At 36.7% G+C, this 16,609-nt stretch overlaps 1 protein-coding gene and 1 non-coding gene across 4 annotated transcripts in view; both read left to right on the top strand.

Moving 5' to 3' along the window:
• The window catches only part of LOC125847027 (cation-chloride cotransporter 1), a 39,029-nt gene extending 28,467 nt beyond the window's left edge, over positions 1 to 10,562 (top strand). For all 3 annotated transcript variants that reach the window (XM_049526736.1, XM_049526737.1, XM_049526738.1), the window contains 2 exons: positions 4,216 to 4,377; positions 9,313 to 10,562. In XM_049526736.1, the coding sequence (XP_049382693.1) occupies positions 4,216 to 4,377; positions 9,313 to 10,391 (1,241 nt within the window). In that variant the 3' untranslated portion in view covers positions 10,392 to 10,562. The remainder of the gene's footprint in view (positions 1 to 4,215; positions 4,378 to 9,312) is intronic.
• LOC125849601 (U6 spliceosomal RNA) lies at positions 5,445 to 5,545 on the top strand. Its single transcript, XR_007444678.1, has one exon. It is a non-coding gene; the product is annotated as a U6 spliceosomal RNA (small nuclear RNA).
• Positions 10,563 to 16,609: the final 6,047 nt, after the last annotated feature.

Genomic DNA, 16,609 nt, shown 5'->3' on the forward strand with positions numbered 1-16,609 from the left:
AGGTCCCACCATTTAGATGAGGGTCATGTAACTCCATATCCTCTATCCAACTCGAGAAATCAGCCATTACATTGGTTATTCTTCTGCATCCTCTCCTTTCTGCCATTGTTCTGACAGTGTTGAAGTCCCCACAGGTGACCCAAGGGCCTCCACATAGCTCCCTAACTGCTGCAATTTCTTCCCAGCATTCCAGTTTCTCAGCTCTGGTGTGTGGAGCATATACGCCAGTGAGAAACCAACAAAAACCATCGTGGACAGCTTCAAATTTGTAAGTGATTGAGTATTTGCCTTCCTCCACACAACTACCCATCCATACTCTTGAGTCCCACATAATTAGTATCCCCCCACTACTACCATCAGCTTCAGAATACCCACATTTCATCCATCTACTAGACCACAATTGTTTGGCTATCCCCTCTACATCTTTATTGATTTTTGTCTCCTGAAGGCAATAACCATCAGCTCTCCATTTTAGAAGAGAGCTCTTAACCAGATTCCTTGCTGAAATCTTGTTAATCCCCCTGACGTACCATGATAAAATATTTACTTTCATTTAAGAGTTAGTGATAGGACTCTCCCTCTGTTCCTTGCACCTTCGACCTCCTCGTTCAAATCTGATTGTAAGTTCTTCAACTCATTCTTGCCAATTCCTCTGTGACGAGGTGTTGACACTGCACTGTTTGCCCCTTTCTTTTCCATCACACTCTTTCTTTCATCGAGCTTCATTAGTAATGCATGTGTTTCTTCCCTGAAACCTTCGAATGCCACTCCATAAGTTTTACTGAGCTCCAAAATATGTGACTTTATCCAACTGGATGCTTCAATCTCGCCATCTGTATGGTACCCAGGGTTTTGTATGGAAACCGGCTCCGCATCGTGAATCTGTTGAATTGCATGCCTCCTTCCACTAGTTCTTGTGCCCCTGAAATCTCCCCAAAATCCTTAGAATGATCAATCCCCTTTGCTTTGTTGCATAGTAGTTCAACAGCCTCTTTCGTCTTGTTTACCGACTCTCTGCTTTTATGAGCTGAGACGTCGGTGTTTTCCACCATACTCGAGGTTTCCCATTTGTTGTAAGCCTGTAAGAACTGCATCGCTAATTCCTTGATGCCACTTAACCCTTCTAGAAATTCCCCCTGCTTATCACGTGCCAAGTCAAACTTTTTATTGACCAGGCCCCCCTCTTTATTTTGTTCTGGCCCCAATTTTAGAATTGGGCTTTGTTTTGAGTTGGGCTCGCCCCGGCCCACTATTTCGTTTGACTTGGAGGACTGCCCACATGCCTCTGACACAACACGTGCTCTACCAGCTGTAGCAGTTACTTTTTGACTTTGCAGAGGAGCCTCACCTTTACCCAGTGGTTTTCCGCCTCGTGACCGCTGGGTACTGACCTCGGAGTTCAGGTCTTCTCCGGCAAACACTCTTACCGGCGATTCGGCCCAAATTTGCATCGTGTAGCATATTCCGCCCCCGTCGATGGTCACTTCTTTGGGTATGTCTGCTCCATCTCCTTTGATTCTGATTCTTGCCCATTTGAGATGATTCCTCAATTGGGTTTCCTCTTCCGTCTCTACCCACCCCCCGCAGAAATCTCCGATGACCTTGAAAATTTTCTGATCCCAAAAATGCAAAGGCAACCCTACAATTTTTACCCAAGTTGAATTTTCTTTACTTCTTCCGCATCTCGTACCTATTGTTGGATTCCACCATTGGAGGATAACTGGATTATTCCTCCACTCCCAATCTCCTTCAATCACTTGCTCTGCTGTGACCCTAAGTGCAAACTCAAATAGAAAGAAGTCATTGCCCATTTCGTAGATGTTCAAGCTGTGTGTTTGTTTCCACAATCGATTAGCCCATCCCCTGATTTCTGACAGGGTCACTGTTTCTCCGGCTCTAGGTTCAAATGCACCTACCAAACTTCTCTTTAACACTTCACTGTAATCCTCTGGATCATCGTTGATAAAGATTGTATCCCCTTTTAGAGCTGCCTTCTCTTTTTCAGCAAGTTTTGAATCTTTATTAGCCCATTTAATGCTCCTTAGCACTGTAGCATATGGAATGTCTCTGCTCACCAGTCTGTGATTGCCCCCATTCATTAACTTTCTACGACTATTAATGAATCTTCCAACCTTTTCCGCAAAGCTCAACCACCCTGAGTTAAAATTTAATTCAGGAATGATGATAACTTCCCTCCTCCTGCCTTTTACATTTATTAAACTGATGTAGCGCCCATATTTATTGTAGTTCCTCGAACAAAAAACTTCTGAGAACCCATCTTTTTTCTTCCATTTCTTCACCATATTCCCCCTTGTCAATGATGCCTCCCGTAAAATCTGCACGATCCATTCCATTGACTTCTCATTAAAAGTCGTTCTCGTAATAGATTTTCTATTTCTTTCCGTCCAGTCGTACCATGCTCCCGCCGTACCAGGTGTTCTTGTGACGTCGTAGGACTTGAATCCAACTGCAAAGTAAATACTATCTTCCATTTGAAACTCGCCTACAAGGTCAGTGGGAAAGAAAAGAAAGGAGAAATGAAATCCGGTGATCAGAAGGATCACCGGAGGACGTAGGAGAGGGGGGTCCTACTGATTTAGGAGGACGTTGTAGTTTTTATCTCATTTTCATTGTGTGTGGTGCATCTTTATCACACTAATTGCTTACAAGTGGTTGCTTTAGAACTTCTAAACATTTGATCATTCAAGAACACCCAACCCTTATCTGTAATCTCATCCATCTGTGTCATCCAGAACCAAAACTTATTTTCGCTCTTTTGTAGTCATTTCTTGTTTCAAACAAGTGAGTAGTTATTCTAAATTATCATCAGTCATTTTGTTTTTAAATCAATTGATTCCAAGTTATACAGCCCAAATAACTTTGATTCTTGAAATCAAACAATTCAGCTCTTGTTGATGGGTTCTTTCTGAACTTGAGAATCATGTCAATGTGTCTATTCCACTGATTGCTATGGTAAAATAAAGGACAGAGAAGAAAGTATCTCTTTTAGGCTTGGCAAAAAATGTAAATATTAACCTGGTTTATAATCCTTCTGATAGTTTGCTACTTTGCTTGGACATGGGTTTGGAGCCTTGGAGGATTCTGGGTTATCGTTCCTTCCCCTTTTCTACGAGTCGGTGAATCCAGTTTTGGAAATATTGTTACTACTAACCTGGTTATTATCCATCGAATGGTTTACTTGGAAATGGGTTGGAGGATTTTGGGTCACTGTTCCTCCGCTTTCTATATTCTTCTACAACTCGATGTTTTTAGTTTGGAAGAATTCAAACTCTTGGACTCAGGGATCTGATTGATTCCCTTAAAGATCTCGTAATTTACTTTTTCTGATTGTTGTTGCTTAGTCCAATGTAATTGGTTGTACCCTTCTTGTGTTTCTTGAAAGTGGTAACAGAGAATATTAATATCAGCACAGAGGCTGTGCTAGAGCCATATTTACAGTTCAGAAAGCTGCACAGGGTCTCCCTGTATTATCTTACTAGGACTCAATCATGTCCAGTTACGATTCTGCATCATCTACAAAGTTTTATTTACACCAGAAATGAAACAAAATTTCATCTTGATTTTCTGGTTAGAGCTATATCTGTCTTCCAAGACATCTTGCATTTCTCTCTCTCCAAATTATTCACCATATGCATGCAGATAATTTTTTTTCCACCATTTCTTTTGCCTCAGAAAGCCACCATTGTAATTCAGCACTTCAGCAGGTCCCAAGTAGCCTTAGGCATAGTGCACCTGAGTCCTACTATGTTTAGGAACAGCTGCAATAGCTGATCTGTTATTGGGTAATGTTAGAAGAGGTGACTAATGCCTTTTGAGTCAGCACCACATAAAAAACATCTGGAACATAACTAGATCTCCTCATCCTTCTTGCTGAGACTTGTTCTTTTTTCTTTCTAGGACCCGTGTAGACAGTCACATTAAATAGTAGTTTTGGTTTATGTAATAGTGGGAAGAGTGAGAATCTTGGTTTATGGACGTATGCCATCCAGATGTAGAATGACCTCTTTCTTTGCCTGAATAGCGGTACATTGCTGATGAATCCAGACTCCAGTCATTATCATCTTACTCGTCCTAGCAAGGAGTGACTTCTCCACGCCCCAATTTTTTTTATTTCTTTTAAAGACGCTGTATAGAATTCTATCTTCTTCTGCATTTCAGAGTAATGAGTGTTCTCTTTCTGCTGTTCCTTTTCAGTGATCATGTTTTTGATTTCATGGACATTCACTGTGGTATCACTAGCCCTAGCAAGTCTAATCTATTATTATGTGAGTATCAAGGGGAAAGCAGGAGACTGGGGTGATGGTTTCAAGAGTGCATATTTTCAGCTTGCTCTTCGTAGTTTACGATCTTTGGGAGGTATGTATTTTTCTATTTATATATCTATTTATTCATTTAAATTTCTTGTCAAACAACATAGAACAGCTTTTGTACTGTCCATTCCTTGTTGTATTAAAACATCTGATTGCTCCTTGCATGTGTATTCTATAATTGCTTTAAGGTTGAGTGAAACAAACACAATTTAGGATTGCCATTGCAGGTCCTCACTTTTTTCAATTATGTTGTTTACCTAGGATTTGTCTATGTGCAAAAATATATATCTGTATATTTTTTGGATCTTATGTTGCTTTTGATTCGGTTATTACAATTGAAGAAGGTGTTTCTCATTATAGTTAATTTGTTTGTTACCCCATTAACGTTGCTTAATGTTCGGCAACACTTTTTGGTGTGCCAGTGCCTTGCTTAGACATTTTTATTCTGAAAATGTGCATCAGATGGTTGACTGCCATACTATTTCAGAAAGATTGGATCCTTATATTGCTTCAATTCTCGCCGATGATTGTTGCTCTTAACCACTTCTTTTTTTCCAAATCTGAATGGTTTTTGGATACTTCTTCTGCTTTGGTCTAACATTGTGGCAAGTGATTGGATGCAAGTCTAGGCAAGTGCATTTGAATCATGTCTTAAATCCTCCCATGTAGTTGAGATTATAATCTAGATTAGATTTGGGTCTTGATTCCTCGGTCTTGAACCATGCAAATGTTATACCTTTTAAAGGAAGATGAACACCAAGAACTTCTGCATTGCTCTTGGTATAAGCCTCATCCTCTTTGAACCATGTATGCCTATACCTTATAAAGGAAGTTGAACACCGAGAACCTCTGCATTGCTCTTGGTATAAGTTGCATCCTGTTATCCTCTCCCTCAGGAACCTTACTGTATCAAAATTATCTCTTATTGTATTATAATTCTCTCAAACTTTTTAGAACTATCTTTGACCCTTTCAATTAGCACATATGCTCTTCAAAATCTCACCTATATGTTGCTTCTTGTACTCCTTAATCCTGATGCAATGGAGTTGTCTCCTATTTTGAACTCCACAATATCCATCTTTCACTTATCCTACAATAAGATAATCACCTGCAGTCCTTTCGGGGACATCCAATAAAATTAGAACAATACGGAGAAGATTTCTGGCCCTTGCACAAGAATAATGCAGAAGCAAAAATAAAAAGATTAAAACATGAATTAAAGATAGGAGAAATTCGAGAAATCAATCCCCAAATCTGAAAAAGTAATTACTAAGAAGCCTAATTGGTTATGGTCGACCTGATTAGTGGATTAGGGCTAATCATGTTTACTAGCATATTCAATTCAAGTACTTAGATGAAAGTGATCTAGACCCCTAATTGAGTAATTAAAGACAATAATTAGTATAAGACTAATTACTTTTTTCAAGTAGTTGAGTAAGAACCATAGATATCAAGCAAAGAATTAACTTACCTCTTAGAAGAATTGTTTTGTATGATAAATTATAAGTTACTGATACACAAAGGTGTAAATTAAAGAAATCTCAATAAAATTGATACTCCCTTCGTTTCAAAAAGAATGGTCTAGTTTGACTTGGCACGGAGTTTAAGAAAATAAAGAAGAGTTTCAATCTTGTGGTTCTAAATTAAAGTTATGTCAAATGTACCAAATGCTCGTTAATCTTGTGGCCTTAAACATGTCACATGGAAAACTGAGATTAAAGTGTTGTCAACAAAAAGAAAGGAATGGGCCATTCATTTTGAAACAAGAATAAAAATAAAAGGTCATTCCTTTTTAAACGGAGGGAGATAATAATGTGTCCAAAAGTTTAAATAAGTATTTTGGACGGCAAAGGGCGACAAGGGTCTGCCTCACCTGAGACCTTGACGACAGTCTTCTTAGGGCTTCTATAGCTTTGTTTTTGCCCATGGGGCTATCAATATGTATGCTAGTATCAATATTTACAATTGTAAAAGGCTTGTATTACAAGGCTTCAAAAAACTCAAAAATTGTTTCTGCACCCTCTACATAATTTTCTTTACACCAGAATATGAAAGACAAAAAACACTTCATTTTGATTCTGTATGTAGTGTCTTCGAAATATTTGACGCTTCTTTCTGTACAATCCGCCAAATGCAAGCTAGGACAACATTCCACCACTTTTTCTATCTGATATTCTTGCTGCATTGTTCCAACACAACAAAATGTCCTTTGTATCTTAGACATTACCCATTTGACCCTAACAAAGACAACAACAATTGCTAAAAGGATATCAGTAACCTTATAATACAGGATTAAATAACAGTTGTTTCTTGGCCTCCTTCCAACTTAAGTTACTCAGACTCGGGTGTGGGTGTCCAATACGGGTACGGATCTAGAGGTCAAATCCTCTATGATCTAAATTTTAAGATTTGGGGATATGGATCTATGTATGGATACAAGTGCAGGGATTCGGCTAAAGAAAAATCAGATATCTAAAGATCAGTTTTTGGATGGCGAGAGGCGATAAAAGGCGACAAGGGTCTGCCTCGCCTTGACCTCGCCACAAGGCGAGGCGAGTGTCGAGGCGCTCACCTTTTTGAAGTGCGGCACCAATTAATACCAAAAATTAAAATATTTAATTGCATATGTAAATAAGTAAAATCTCAATAGCAATAGCATATTAGCAAATATTTCAATTCAAAAACTGAAAATAGATAGTACATACTAAAAGTCTATAACTTGAATGAGAAAAAAACATAACAAAAGTCAAAACAAAGGTAGAAGTGATTATGGAGTCCGAAGAAGAAGGAAAAAGAAGTAGAGGAAGAAGAAAGAAATCTGATGAAGAAAAGAATAAATATGCATTAGTTGGACTTTGGAGTCGACGAAAAAGTCTGGCTGGTCATCGGAGGAGTCTAGTCGAAAACACTAAAATTATCCTTTATCTTTTAAAACCCTAAATCGGTAGCCTTTTTTAAGAAAATACAAAAGGTGACACCTTTCTCATCTCTCACCTTTTGTCGCCTTTTGAAGATCGCCTCGCCTCGCTTCTGCCATTGGCAACGAGGTGATCGCCTTTCACAACACTGCTAAAGATAAAGTTATAAAACCTAAATTACAAGATATTATGTGAAGAACTTGAGGAAAATCCTGGAAGGAGATAGAAGGAAAGGGAGCGGCGATAGAAATTTATATATACAAGGTATTTCATTTTCTTCAATTCCACATTGATTTGTGTTTTGATTACACATATCAATGGATTTTTCCAGAATTTCTCCTTGAATATAGTCAAAGTACCCAAAACTGCTTGACCAGACCGGGTACGAATCCCACACCCACGTCGTGTCGACACGGGTGTTGTATCGAAAGTGAAGAGTCCGAGCAACTCCCAAGATTAACAACATCTTGATGACATTGAAAAACATTTGGATGTCAATCGAAACCTTGATGACGACATTGAAGTGCACATCAAGCGACGCGAGACGCTCAACAAGTTTTGAGCCTCGCTTAAGGACTTGAGTGCGTTTTTTATACACTGATCCCTGCTGACTCCAATTGATGGTATGAAATAAGAGGTGTGTGACATTTAAAAGGAAAAACCATGCCTTCCTATAAAAAAAAATCCCGTTCTTATAAGCATCGAAAATCATATTTTTTCTTTTGATGGAAAATATTTTCTTTTGAGATAACATTTTCAAACAATTCAAAATAATCAAACATGGGAAAAACGATTTCATCAAGGAACCTATAAAAAATGATTTCATAGAGGAAACCATTTTCTCCCCAAAAAAAAAAAAGTTTGCGATGCCAAACACTCCCCATATGGGTATTCTCAAAATGGAAAAGGGCCAAAAATACCCCTACCGTATAAGAATGGTTCACAAAATACCCTCCATCCACCTGTTGGTCTGAAAATATCCCTAACCTATTTTTTGGCTCTAGATTACCCCTCAAATTAACATCCTAAATCTTATGGCTTTTTGCAATTTAAGATTTCCACATGGCCTATTATAATTCGCCACATATATTATTTATAATTTAAAAACTGAACCCACGCATTTCATAAGTCCAAACCACCCCTAATAATCTAATTCGTTTCTTTAAATCTTTAAACCCACGGCTCATTCTCATTTTAGAAACCGGATAAGATAATCTTATGACTTTTTGGCTTCTCTTCTCGTATGGGAAATGGTTCACAAATACCCTTCATCCACATATTGGTCTAAAAGTACCCCTAAAAGTTTTTTGGATAAGAAAACAAAGAGAAGGCACAGAGAGTTGAAGGCACAGCGAAATAGCTATTAAATGATGACTTTGGTTTACTAGAGACTACTTGAACCTCCACGCTCTTTAGCATAAGATTTGAGTCTCACATGTCTACCATTTTACCACCAGGGAATCTTGAAAGTGAATTGTATTCCATGAATTTATTTTTGTATTATCGCGAATTCAAACTTGAAAGAACTTTCAATTTTTAAGTGAAACTACTTGAGTTAACTTTTAGCAAGTTGTCTATAACTAGTGTAAACAGTCAATTATCTATTACTGCAAAAGGATGGTGTAATGGAACTTGAAGGGTAAGTCACTTATTTTATTGCAATATAAGCATTATTGAGGTAATAATAATTTGGTGCACCGAAGGAAAATACCTTCTTATATTTTTTTCCTATTCAATAAACATTATATAGTTGAAGTCTAGTAAACTGTCATCCTGGTTAAACAGATCACGTATTAATATCCATCCAAAGGCCTCTATGTTTTCCTTTTCCATGTCCTTCCATATCCTTGGAAAACATTACAGTACTAGGAAATACATCTATTTAACTTAAATATGCTGCAAAATGCTCTGTTATTAATTGCAAATAACAGAAACTGAAGAATTTGCATCTTTTATTCTTGGCAATATCTTCAATTTTCTCAAGAAAGGGTTATTCTTGTGAACTTACACTGCCTGTAGACATCCAGAAAGGACATGCATTTAACATCCAATTGTATATGCAGCAAGTCAGGTACATCCCAAGAATTGGTACCCTATCCCCCTCATATTTTGTCGTCCATGGGGCAAGCTGCCAGAAAATGTACCTTGTCATCCTAAGCTAGCAGACTTTGCCAACTGTATGAAGAAAAAAGGCAGGGGAATGTCCATCTTTATTTCTATTATAGATGGAGATTACCATGAACGTGTTGAGGACGCCAAGGCAGCTTGTAAGCAGCTAAGTACGTATATTGACTACAAGCAATGCGAAGGTGTAGCAGAAATAGTTGTTGCTCCCAACATGTCAGAAGGCTTTAGAGGCATTGTTCAGACTATGGGTCTTGGGAATCTCAAGCCAAACATTATTGTTATGCGGTACCCTGAGATATGGCGGCGTGAAAATTTGATTGAAATTCCTGCTACCTTTGTTGGAATAATAAATGACTGCATTGTTGCAAACAAGGCAGTAGTTATTGTGAAGGGTCTAGATGAATGGCCTAATGAGTATCAAAGACAGTATGGAACCATTGATTTGTACTGGATAGTCAGAGATGGTGGTCTTATGCTGTTGCTATCTCAACTGCTTCTCACAAAAGATAGCTTTGAGGGCTGTAAGATCCAGGTTTTCTGCATTGCTGAGGAAGATTCTGATGCCGAGGGACTCAAGGCTGATGTAAAGAAATTTCTTTATGACCTTCGGATGCAAGCTGAGGTAATTGTCATTTCCATGAAGTCATGGGAAGGCCAAGGGGAGCAGCAAGAATCTATTGAAGCATTCAGTGCTGCTCAGGGAAGAATAGCTAGTTATCTGGGAGAGATGAAAGAGAGAGCGGAGAGGGATAAGACTCCTTTGATGGCTGATGGAAAGCCAGTGGTTGTCAATGAGCAGCAAGTTGAGAAATTCCTGTATACCACTTTGAAGCTGAATTCAACGATTCTAAAATACTCGAGAATGGCTGCAGTTGTGTTTGTAAGTCTTCCTCCTCCTCCTGCCAATCATCCAGCATTTTTCTACATGGAATACATGGACCTATTGGTTGAAAATGTACCCAGGCTCTTGATAGTTCGTGGATATCGTCGAGATGTTGTCACTTTGTTTACGTAGGTAGTTCTGTTCATACGCTTCCTTTTTTTTTTTCCTTTACCTCCTTTGCTTTATCTTAGTAGTTTCATTTCAATTCAATTCAATTTGTTACTTTTGTTGTTTTTCTCTTTTCTCCTGGAGGTGGGTGTACAATATACTAGTTTTTGTATCATTAATTCTTTTGAAGTGAATATTTGGGGAAAGAAAATTTTGTTATTGATGAATCTCTAGGTGACTATTAATTAGTCTTTCAAGAAAACGTTGAAATAGAAAATTTCGTTATTGATGAATGTCAAGTTGGTTAAAGTACACATTATTCTATGAATCACTCTCAAATAGTGTATAATCATTTCTCTAATGGTTACCTACTTACCTTTGCCTCAATCTTTTTGCTTGCTTCCTAGTGTTGCACGATGCCCAAAAAAAATTGATCGACGTTGTTCAATTGATTTTCTTCGGAAAAAAATTTACACTCTACTTAATATAAAGAGAGAATCTGCAGCCTTTTGTGACAAATTGAATGTCATTGATATGCTACTTTTATGAGTCTCTGGTTTCTCGTGTGTCCGTATCGTGTATCTTGTGACAATTCCAAACTTTGCATTTGTTTTAAAAATAACTGTGTCTATATTTTGACTCTTTGTCTGAAATGTAAAAATACAAATAAAAAGATAAAAAAAACTTCCGTTAATCATTTGAAGTTAGGATATAATGTTGGGAAATGGTATAAAATAACAAACTATTAATTCAAACTAAATGTTATAACTACAGTTTCATTTAATTGTAATCCGTAGCAAACACTTGTCATTCGCCTTTCTCCCCAGAGAATCACGTTCGCCACTCTCTCAGATTTCGCTCGCCACTCTCCCTCACCTCTCTCAAAACACAAATGTATAAATTGTGTTTGTGTTTGTATAAAGTGAGAGAAAACTATATATACAAATACATATATTTTTGTCCTATACACTTATAATTATACAAATACAGATCTTTCCCTACCAGTTCTCTTTTGCCTTTCTCTCTTTCTCACTTTATACAAACACAAATTATACAAATTACAATGTATAATTTGTGTTGTATAAAGCGAGCGAGTGAGAGATTTGATATACAAATGTCTTATTTCGATTCAATTGTATACAAATTCAAATTTTATGCAGATATACAAACACAATCATTGATACATATACATAGTAGTTGCATATATACAATTATTTAATCGATATACATATACAATCGTTTGCTTTTATACAAACGAGAGGCTTGCCAACGATTTATATAAATCTGATGCTTCATAGCAAACTTATGTTTGCTATGAAGCACAATTATGCAAATTGTAGCTATAGCATACCAATATGATTTTTATGTTTGCTAAACCTAAAATTTACTCTATAATGTTCTCCAAACTCAATATTGGAATTTATAATACCAATCTTCAACACTAAAGATACAATTTTAAAGAAAATTAAAGTATAGTAAAACCTATATAAACTAATATGGTCGGAATTATGAAATATTATTATTTTGCAGAGTTATTAATTTAATCAATAAATTAATACTTATAATTTAAAGAGTGTTTTTGTTCGGGGGATGAAACGTTGAGCTCTTTATGGATGTCGGTGCAGATCGCCTATTGGTTGGTGTGAAGTAGGTGAAACTCAAATATTAGGACCAGATCTTGTTCACCAAGCCATTGAAAAAGTAAAGTTGATACAAGAGAGATTGAAGACTGCTCAGAGTCAACAAAAATCATATGCAGACGTACGCCGTAGAGACATAGGGTTCCAAGTTGATGACCGGATATTCTTAAAGGTATAACCTATAAAGCGCGTTATGAGATTTGGGAGGAAAAGTATGTTGAGTCCTAGGTATGTTGGGCCATACAAAGTTATATGTAGAATTGTCCAGGTAGCCTATGAGATGGGCTTGCCTCGAGAGTTAGTTGCAGTATATCTGGTCTTCCATGTGTCCATGTTACGCAAATTCTTGAGAGATCCTACACAGGTTATTCCCATAGAAGATACGAAACTCCCAGAAGATTTATCATATGAGAAAGTCCCAGTGACAATATTAGACCGACTGATCAGGAAGTTGAGGACCAAAGATGTAGTATCAATCAAGGTACTTTGGAAAAGTTAGAATGTATAAGAAGCCACTTGGGAAGTAGAGGCTGACATGAGGGCCAAGTATTCCCGCTTATTTCAATAGCCGCCCAAAGGTTCTTAAAGTCATAACTCATTTCATTTGAGTATCAATTTTACCCATACTTTGTAGTACTGCTTTATTATATGTTATATGTTTAGGTAATACGAACACCATATGTTTCTTAGAGTTGAGATGTCCACAATATTAGATATGTTATATTAGTTAGTGCAGTTTTCATTCGTATAAGGTCAAGTAGAGCCTTGTGGATATCTGTTGCATAATGGTGTGTTGTGATGCTCTTTGAAGCAATGTGTATGTATTTTGGTTAGCTGACAAGTTTTGGATAAGCCTGCTTACAAAGGAGACTCTGTCAATTTTTTAACAAAAATAAGAGAATATGAATCATCTTAAGGTGCAGCCTTCATTAGAGGACGAATGATCTAAAGGGGAATAATGTAATACCCCGTAACTTAAAATACATTAGCGACTCGTAAACGTCAATGCATAAGTGTGATATCGAGGGAATATATCGTTTGAAATGGTTAAACAGACCATGTAACCCTTATATTAAGTCGTTTGAAGGGTTAAACAAAAGTTTTAGGCCAAAGAGATCATTAAAGAAAAGATTCAAGTTTAAAGGTTCATTGTGGAGAACTACTACAAATGATCTCATTTATCAGCTAAATTTGAATGAGCATACTTCCTAATATAAGGAGTTAGAGGGCCTACAACCTATCAAATATGAAAGGTATTTGAGTCTAGTTTCCATCAAATAAACCGCTTGTTAATACGACTTCAGAGTAAAAAGTTATCTACATTCTATGACAGACACACACACTGCCTAATCACTACGGGACACGTGGCACTTTAGAGAAAGTAGGTAAAACTTGTTGTTTTTATATTACAAGTTTGGGATTTCTTTTTCCATATACTCCAAAACGTGTAAGGACTTGGTCTTGCTCATCTCCAATCCTCTCAAGCTTAAGGTAAGTTGATTTCTTCAAGAATCAAGTGTCTTCCTCTCCATAAACCTATAGATATACTTAGCCAAGTGTTTTCTTGAAGGAAAAAAAAATGTTGTTCTTGAAGAATAGAAAGGACAAGGATTGATTTTCTTGGACGTAGAGGTATGAGTCCTCTTCTATCTCCATAAAGAGTATTCAAAGGATGCTTTAAGTATATAATTTACGAGTAGGACTCACGCGACAGTGATAGAAAGACGTGAGTCCATGTTTTACCCATTATAGATGATGTTATTAGTGGGGAGAGAGCTTGCAAAGGATATGTTGGTTGTTATTTTAACAAATGAGGGGTGGATGATATTGCATTGGGGCAATAAGCTGATTACAATAAAACGGAAGGCTGGGTACAAAAAATACGACTCTTATAGTTCTTGAAAGTTTATTGCTCACCAAGTGTTTTATTAAATACTTAAATTGCTTAAGAATATGTTGTAGTTGTTTATATGAGCTCATATTATTGTGATTGATGGCAGTAATTCTCTACCAACTTAAATTATGAGTTTAATAGGAAATTTGATGTCGTTGACAAAAAAAACTCATGGAGTGGTGTTCAAAAGCCATAAGTTTGACTTTATATGTTAATTTTGGATGATTAAGGGGTTGGTTCTTTATGGTTAACGGATTGAGGAATAATATTGAACACGTAAATAAGTCATGATCTCACTTGAAAAGTATATAAAGGGAAGGGTGTGGTGATACATTATTTATCTATAGTAATTGTTGAGCTTGTCGCTCGTGAACTATTATGGTGTTTTTAGCTTGTTGTGATTTTTGATTAGCTTCTTATAGTACAACTTTATGGTGTTATGTTATAGATAAAGTTGTCAGCAAAGGAGTTTGATGACGCAACGTAAGATAGTAAGTCTTGAAGTAAGGTATGTAAAGCTAAAACCTCTTTTGCCATTATGTCACAACTTGAAGTCGCATGTTCTTTCGATAAATGTCGTCAGAGATTATATGATACTTGAAAACAAGTTATTCTATTTTATAAACCCTCTCGTGTTGGATTCCTAAACCTATAAAATTATAGTACTCTTTTCTGGTCAAGAAAATCATATGTTTCACATAATTATATGTGCCTTTAGTTGAAACTCTTAGAAGTTAGTGGGTGTATATGTTGCATAAATTTAAAAGAAGTAATTAGCTACAGACTATTTGTAGGTGTATAGGTCACAAAATATATGATTATTAAGCTAAAGAAAGCAACCACAAATCGTATTACGAGTTGTATGATTTGTAAGTTAATTATTATAAGTCTTTGCATGCAATTGAGATTATAACCTACTCTATAACATGGAGTGGGTATTTTTAGGACTACTACGTGCAACACTATTATGTGCATAGAATTCAGATAGAGTCAGTTGGAATTCCCCGTTGTGGATTCCCCTGACTGATACGGGCTTGTGGGCAGAGAATATGGGAGCCCTAGGGGAGTACCTTTATAGACCTCGTTATTCAGACTATGAGATTTTAGGCGCGGTCGCAACATTGGGTTACATATGCCATACAAGGTTCACTGATCGCTGACAGTGGGTCATCATGTGACTCCCTGACAGTTAGTCACAAAGAGCAAAGAAGTTATATAACGAAGTATGGATATCACTTAGGCAAATTATAGGAATTTTATGTATATAATTAATGAGCCATGAAATGTTGGATGAGGACCCTTAAGACTGGTCACAATTCTAGTTTTGGGTTATGTTTTCTGCATACATATGCTCGGATTTACCTATCCTGATATTTGATTAATTTGAGCATTCTTACATGTCTACTTGTTATATAATCTACTTTACTACTAGTACATATTTTATATGTACTAGCATCTCTATTTTTGTAGCACTATATTTCTATCAATATAGGTTCAGGTACTCAGGAGAACAAACATTTTCTAGTAGACCAGAGACTTCCATTTTAGCAGTTGGTAAGCTTCACCCTTACCTGGAGCTATCAGATATTTAGAGCCTATATTTTGCTATGTATGTGCATATGTCAGAATGAGTATGTCAAATTCCTGTCCCGACTAGTTATCAGATTCTCAAATACATACTCTTTATATGCTTCTTAGACTTGATTTTGTTTCCGTTGTAAAGTAGTCTAGTGGGATCTTTTGTTATCTATGTTTTAGTATGTGTCTTGATTTATGTTCCGCTGCTTATGAGCCTACAACATTGAGATGATTTTAGTACAGATAATTAGCTGCGATAGTTTTTTCCACTATTTTAGCGATTATGATTGAGATAAAGCTCTTTAGATGGATTCATCAAGCTCGTAAACTCGCAATTGAATCCAAAATCATTGTTGATTGCTTCAATGAAAATAAAGAAGCCCCTGCTTTCCTTCGTGTTGGTAGTGGTACCTACCTGCGAAGCTATCCCCTTTTATTCTATACTCTATTTTTTGCCCCCTCTCTATGGGGGCCCCTTTTTTTAGACTAGTTTGCTGCTAGGAGTCCCTAGAGTTTCCTATAACGAGCGAAACCCTTGTTTTGTGTTGCTGAGACATGCGCCTAAGGAGAAAGTCTTTGCAACCGAAGTGAGCCGAGGAGCCGAGTGGCGTGCCAGCGCTTAGGTGCTTGTATAAATCCTCAATGTACGCTCCATTCTAGTTGGGGGCGTGAAAAATTTGATATCAATGAACCCATTTGTGAAAACAACATTCATAAACTCGAGGTCATGCTTAATGATCTAAGTTACTGCAATAACATGGATATCAATAGCCTTTTCAGTTACTTGGATTAAGATGATACATGTTTAGAGGTTCAGAGCTTGAAATAAATTGTGGATACCATCGGAAAAATAATTTTAATGATGAAGTTGATGTCGATATAATACATTTGGAAGCAATTACGCGTAAGGAAGCACTTATCGCGTCTAGAACTCTTCATGTTCTTTTGGTGAAGTTCAAGAAGACGAATGCCAAAACTTTTGGATGCAATAAGGAAAGTTAGAGATGAACTTTAACTAGATTTAAATTTTAATAAAAAAACAGAAAGCACTAAAATTATATTTCACTAAATTGTCATAGATATTTTTGTAAGCTTAGAGAATTATTAATTTATAATATTAATGGGACCAT

This window comes from Solanum stenotomum, chromosome 12 (genome assembly GCF_019186545.1).
Source record: "Solanum stenotomum isolate F172 chromosome 12, ASM1918654v1, whole genome shotgun sequence".
Classification (NCBI taxonomy): Eukaryota; Viridiplantae; Streptophyta; class Magnoliopsida; order Solanales; family Solanaceae; genus Solanum; species Solanum stenotomum.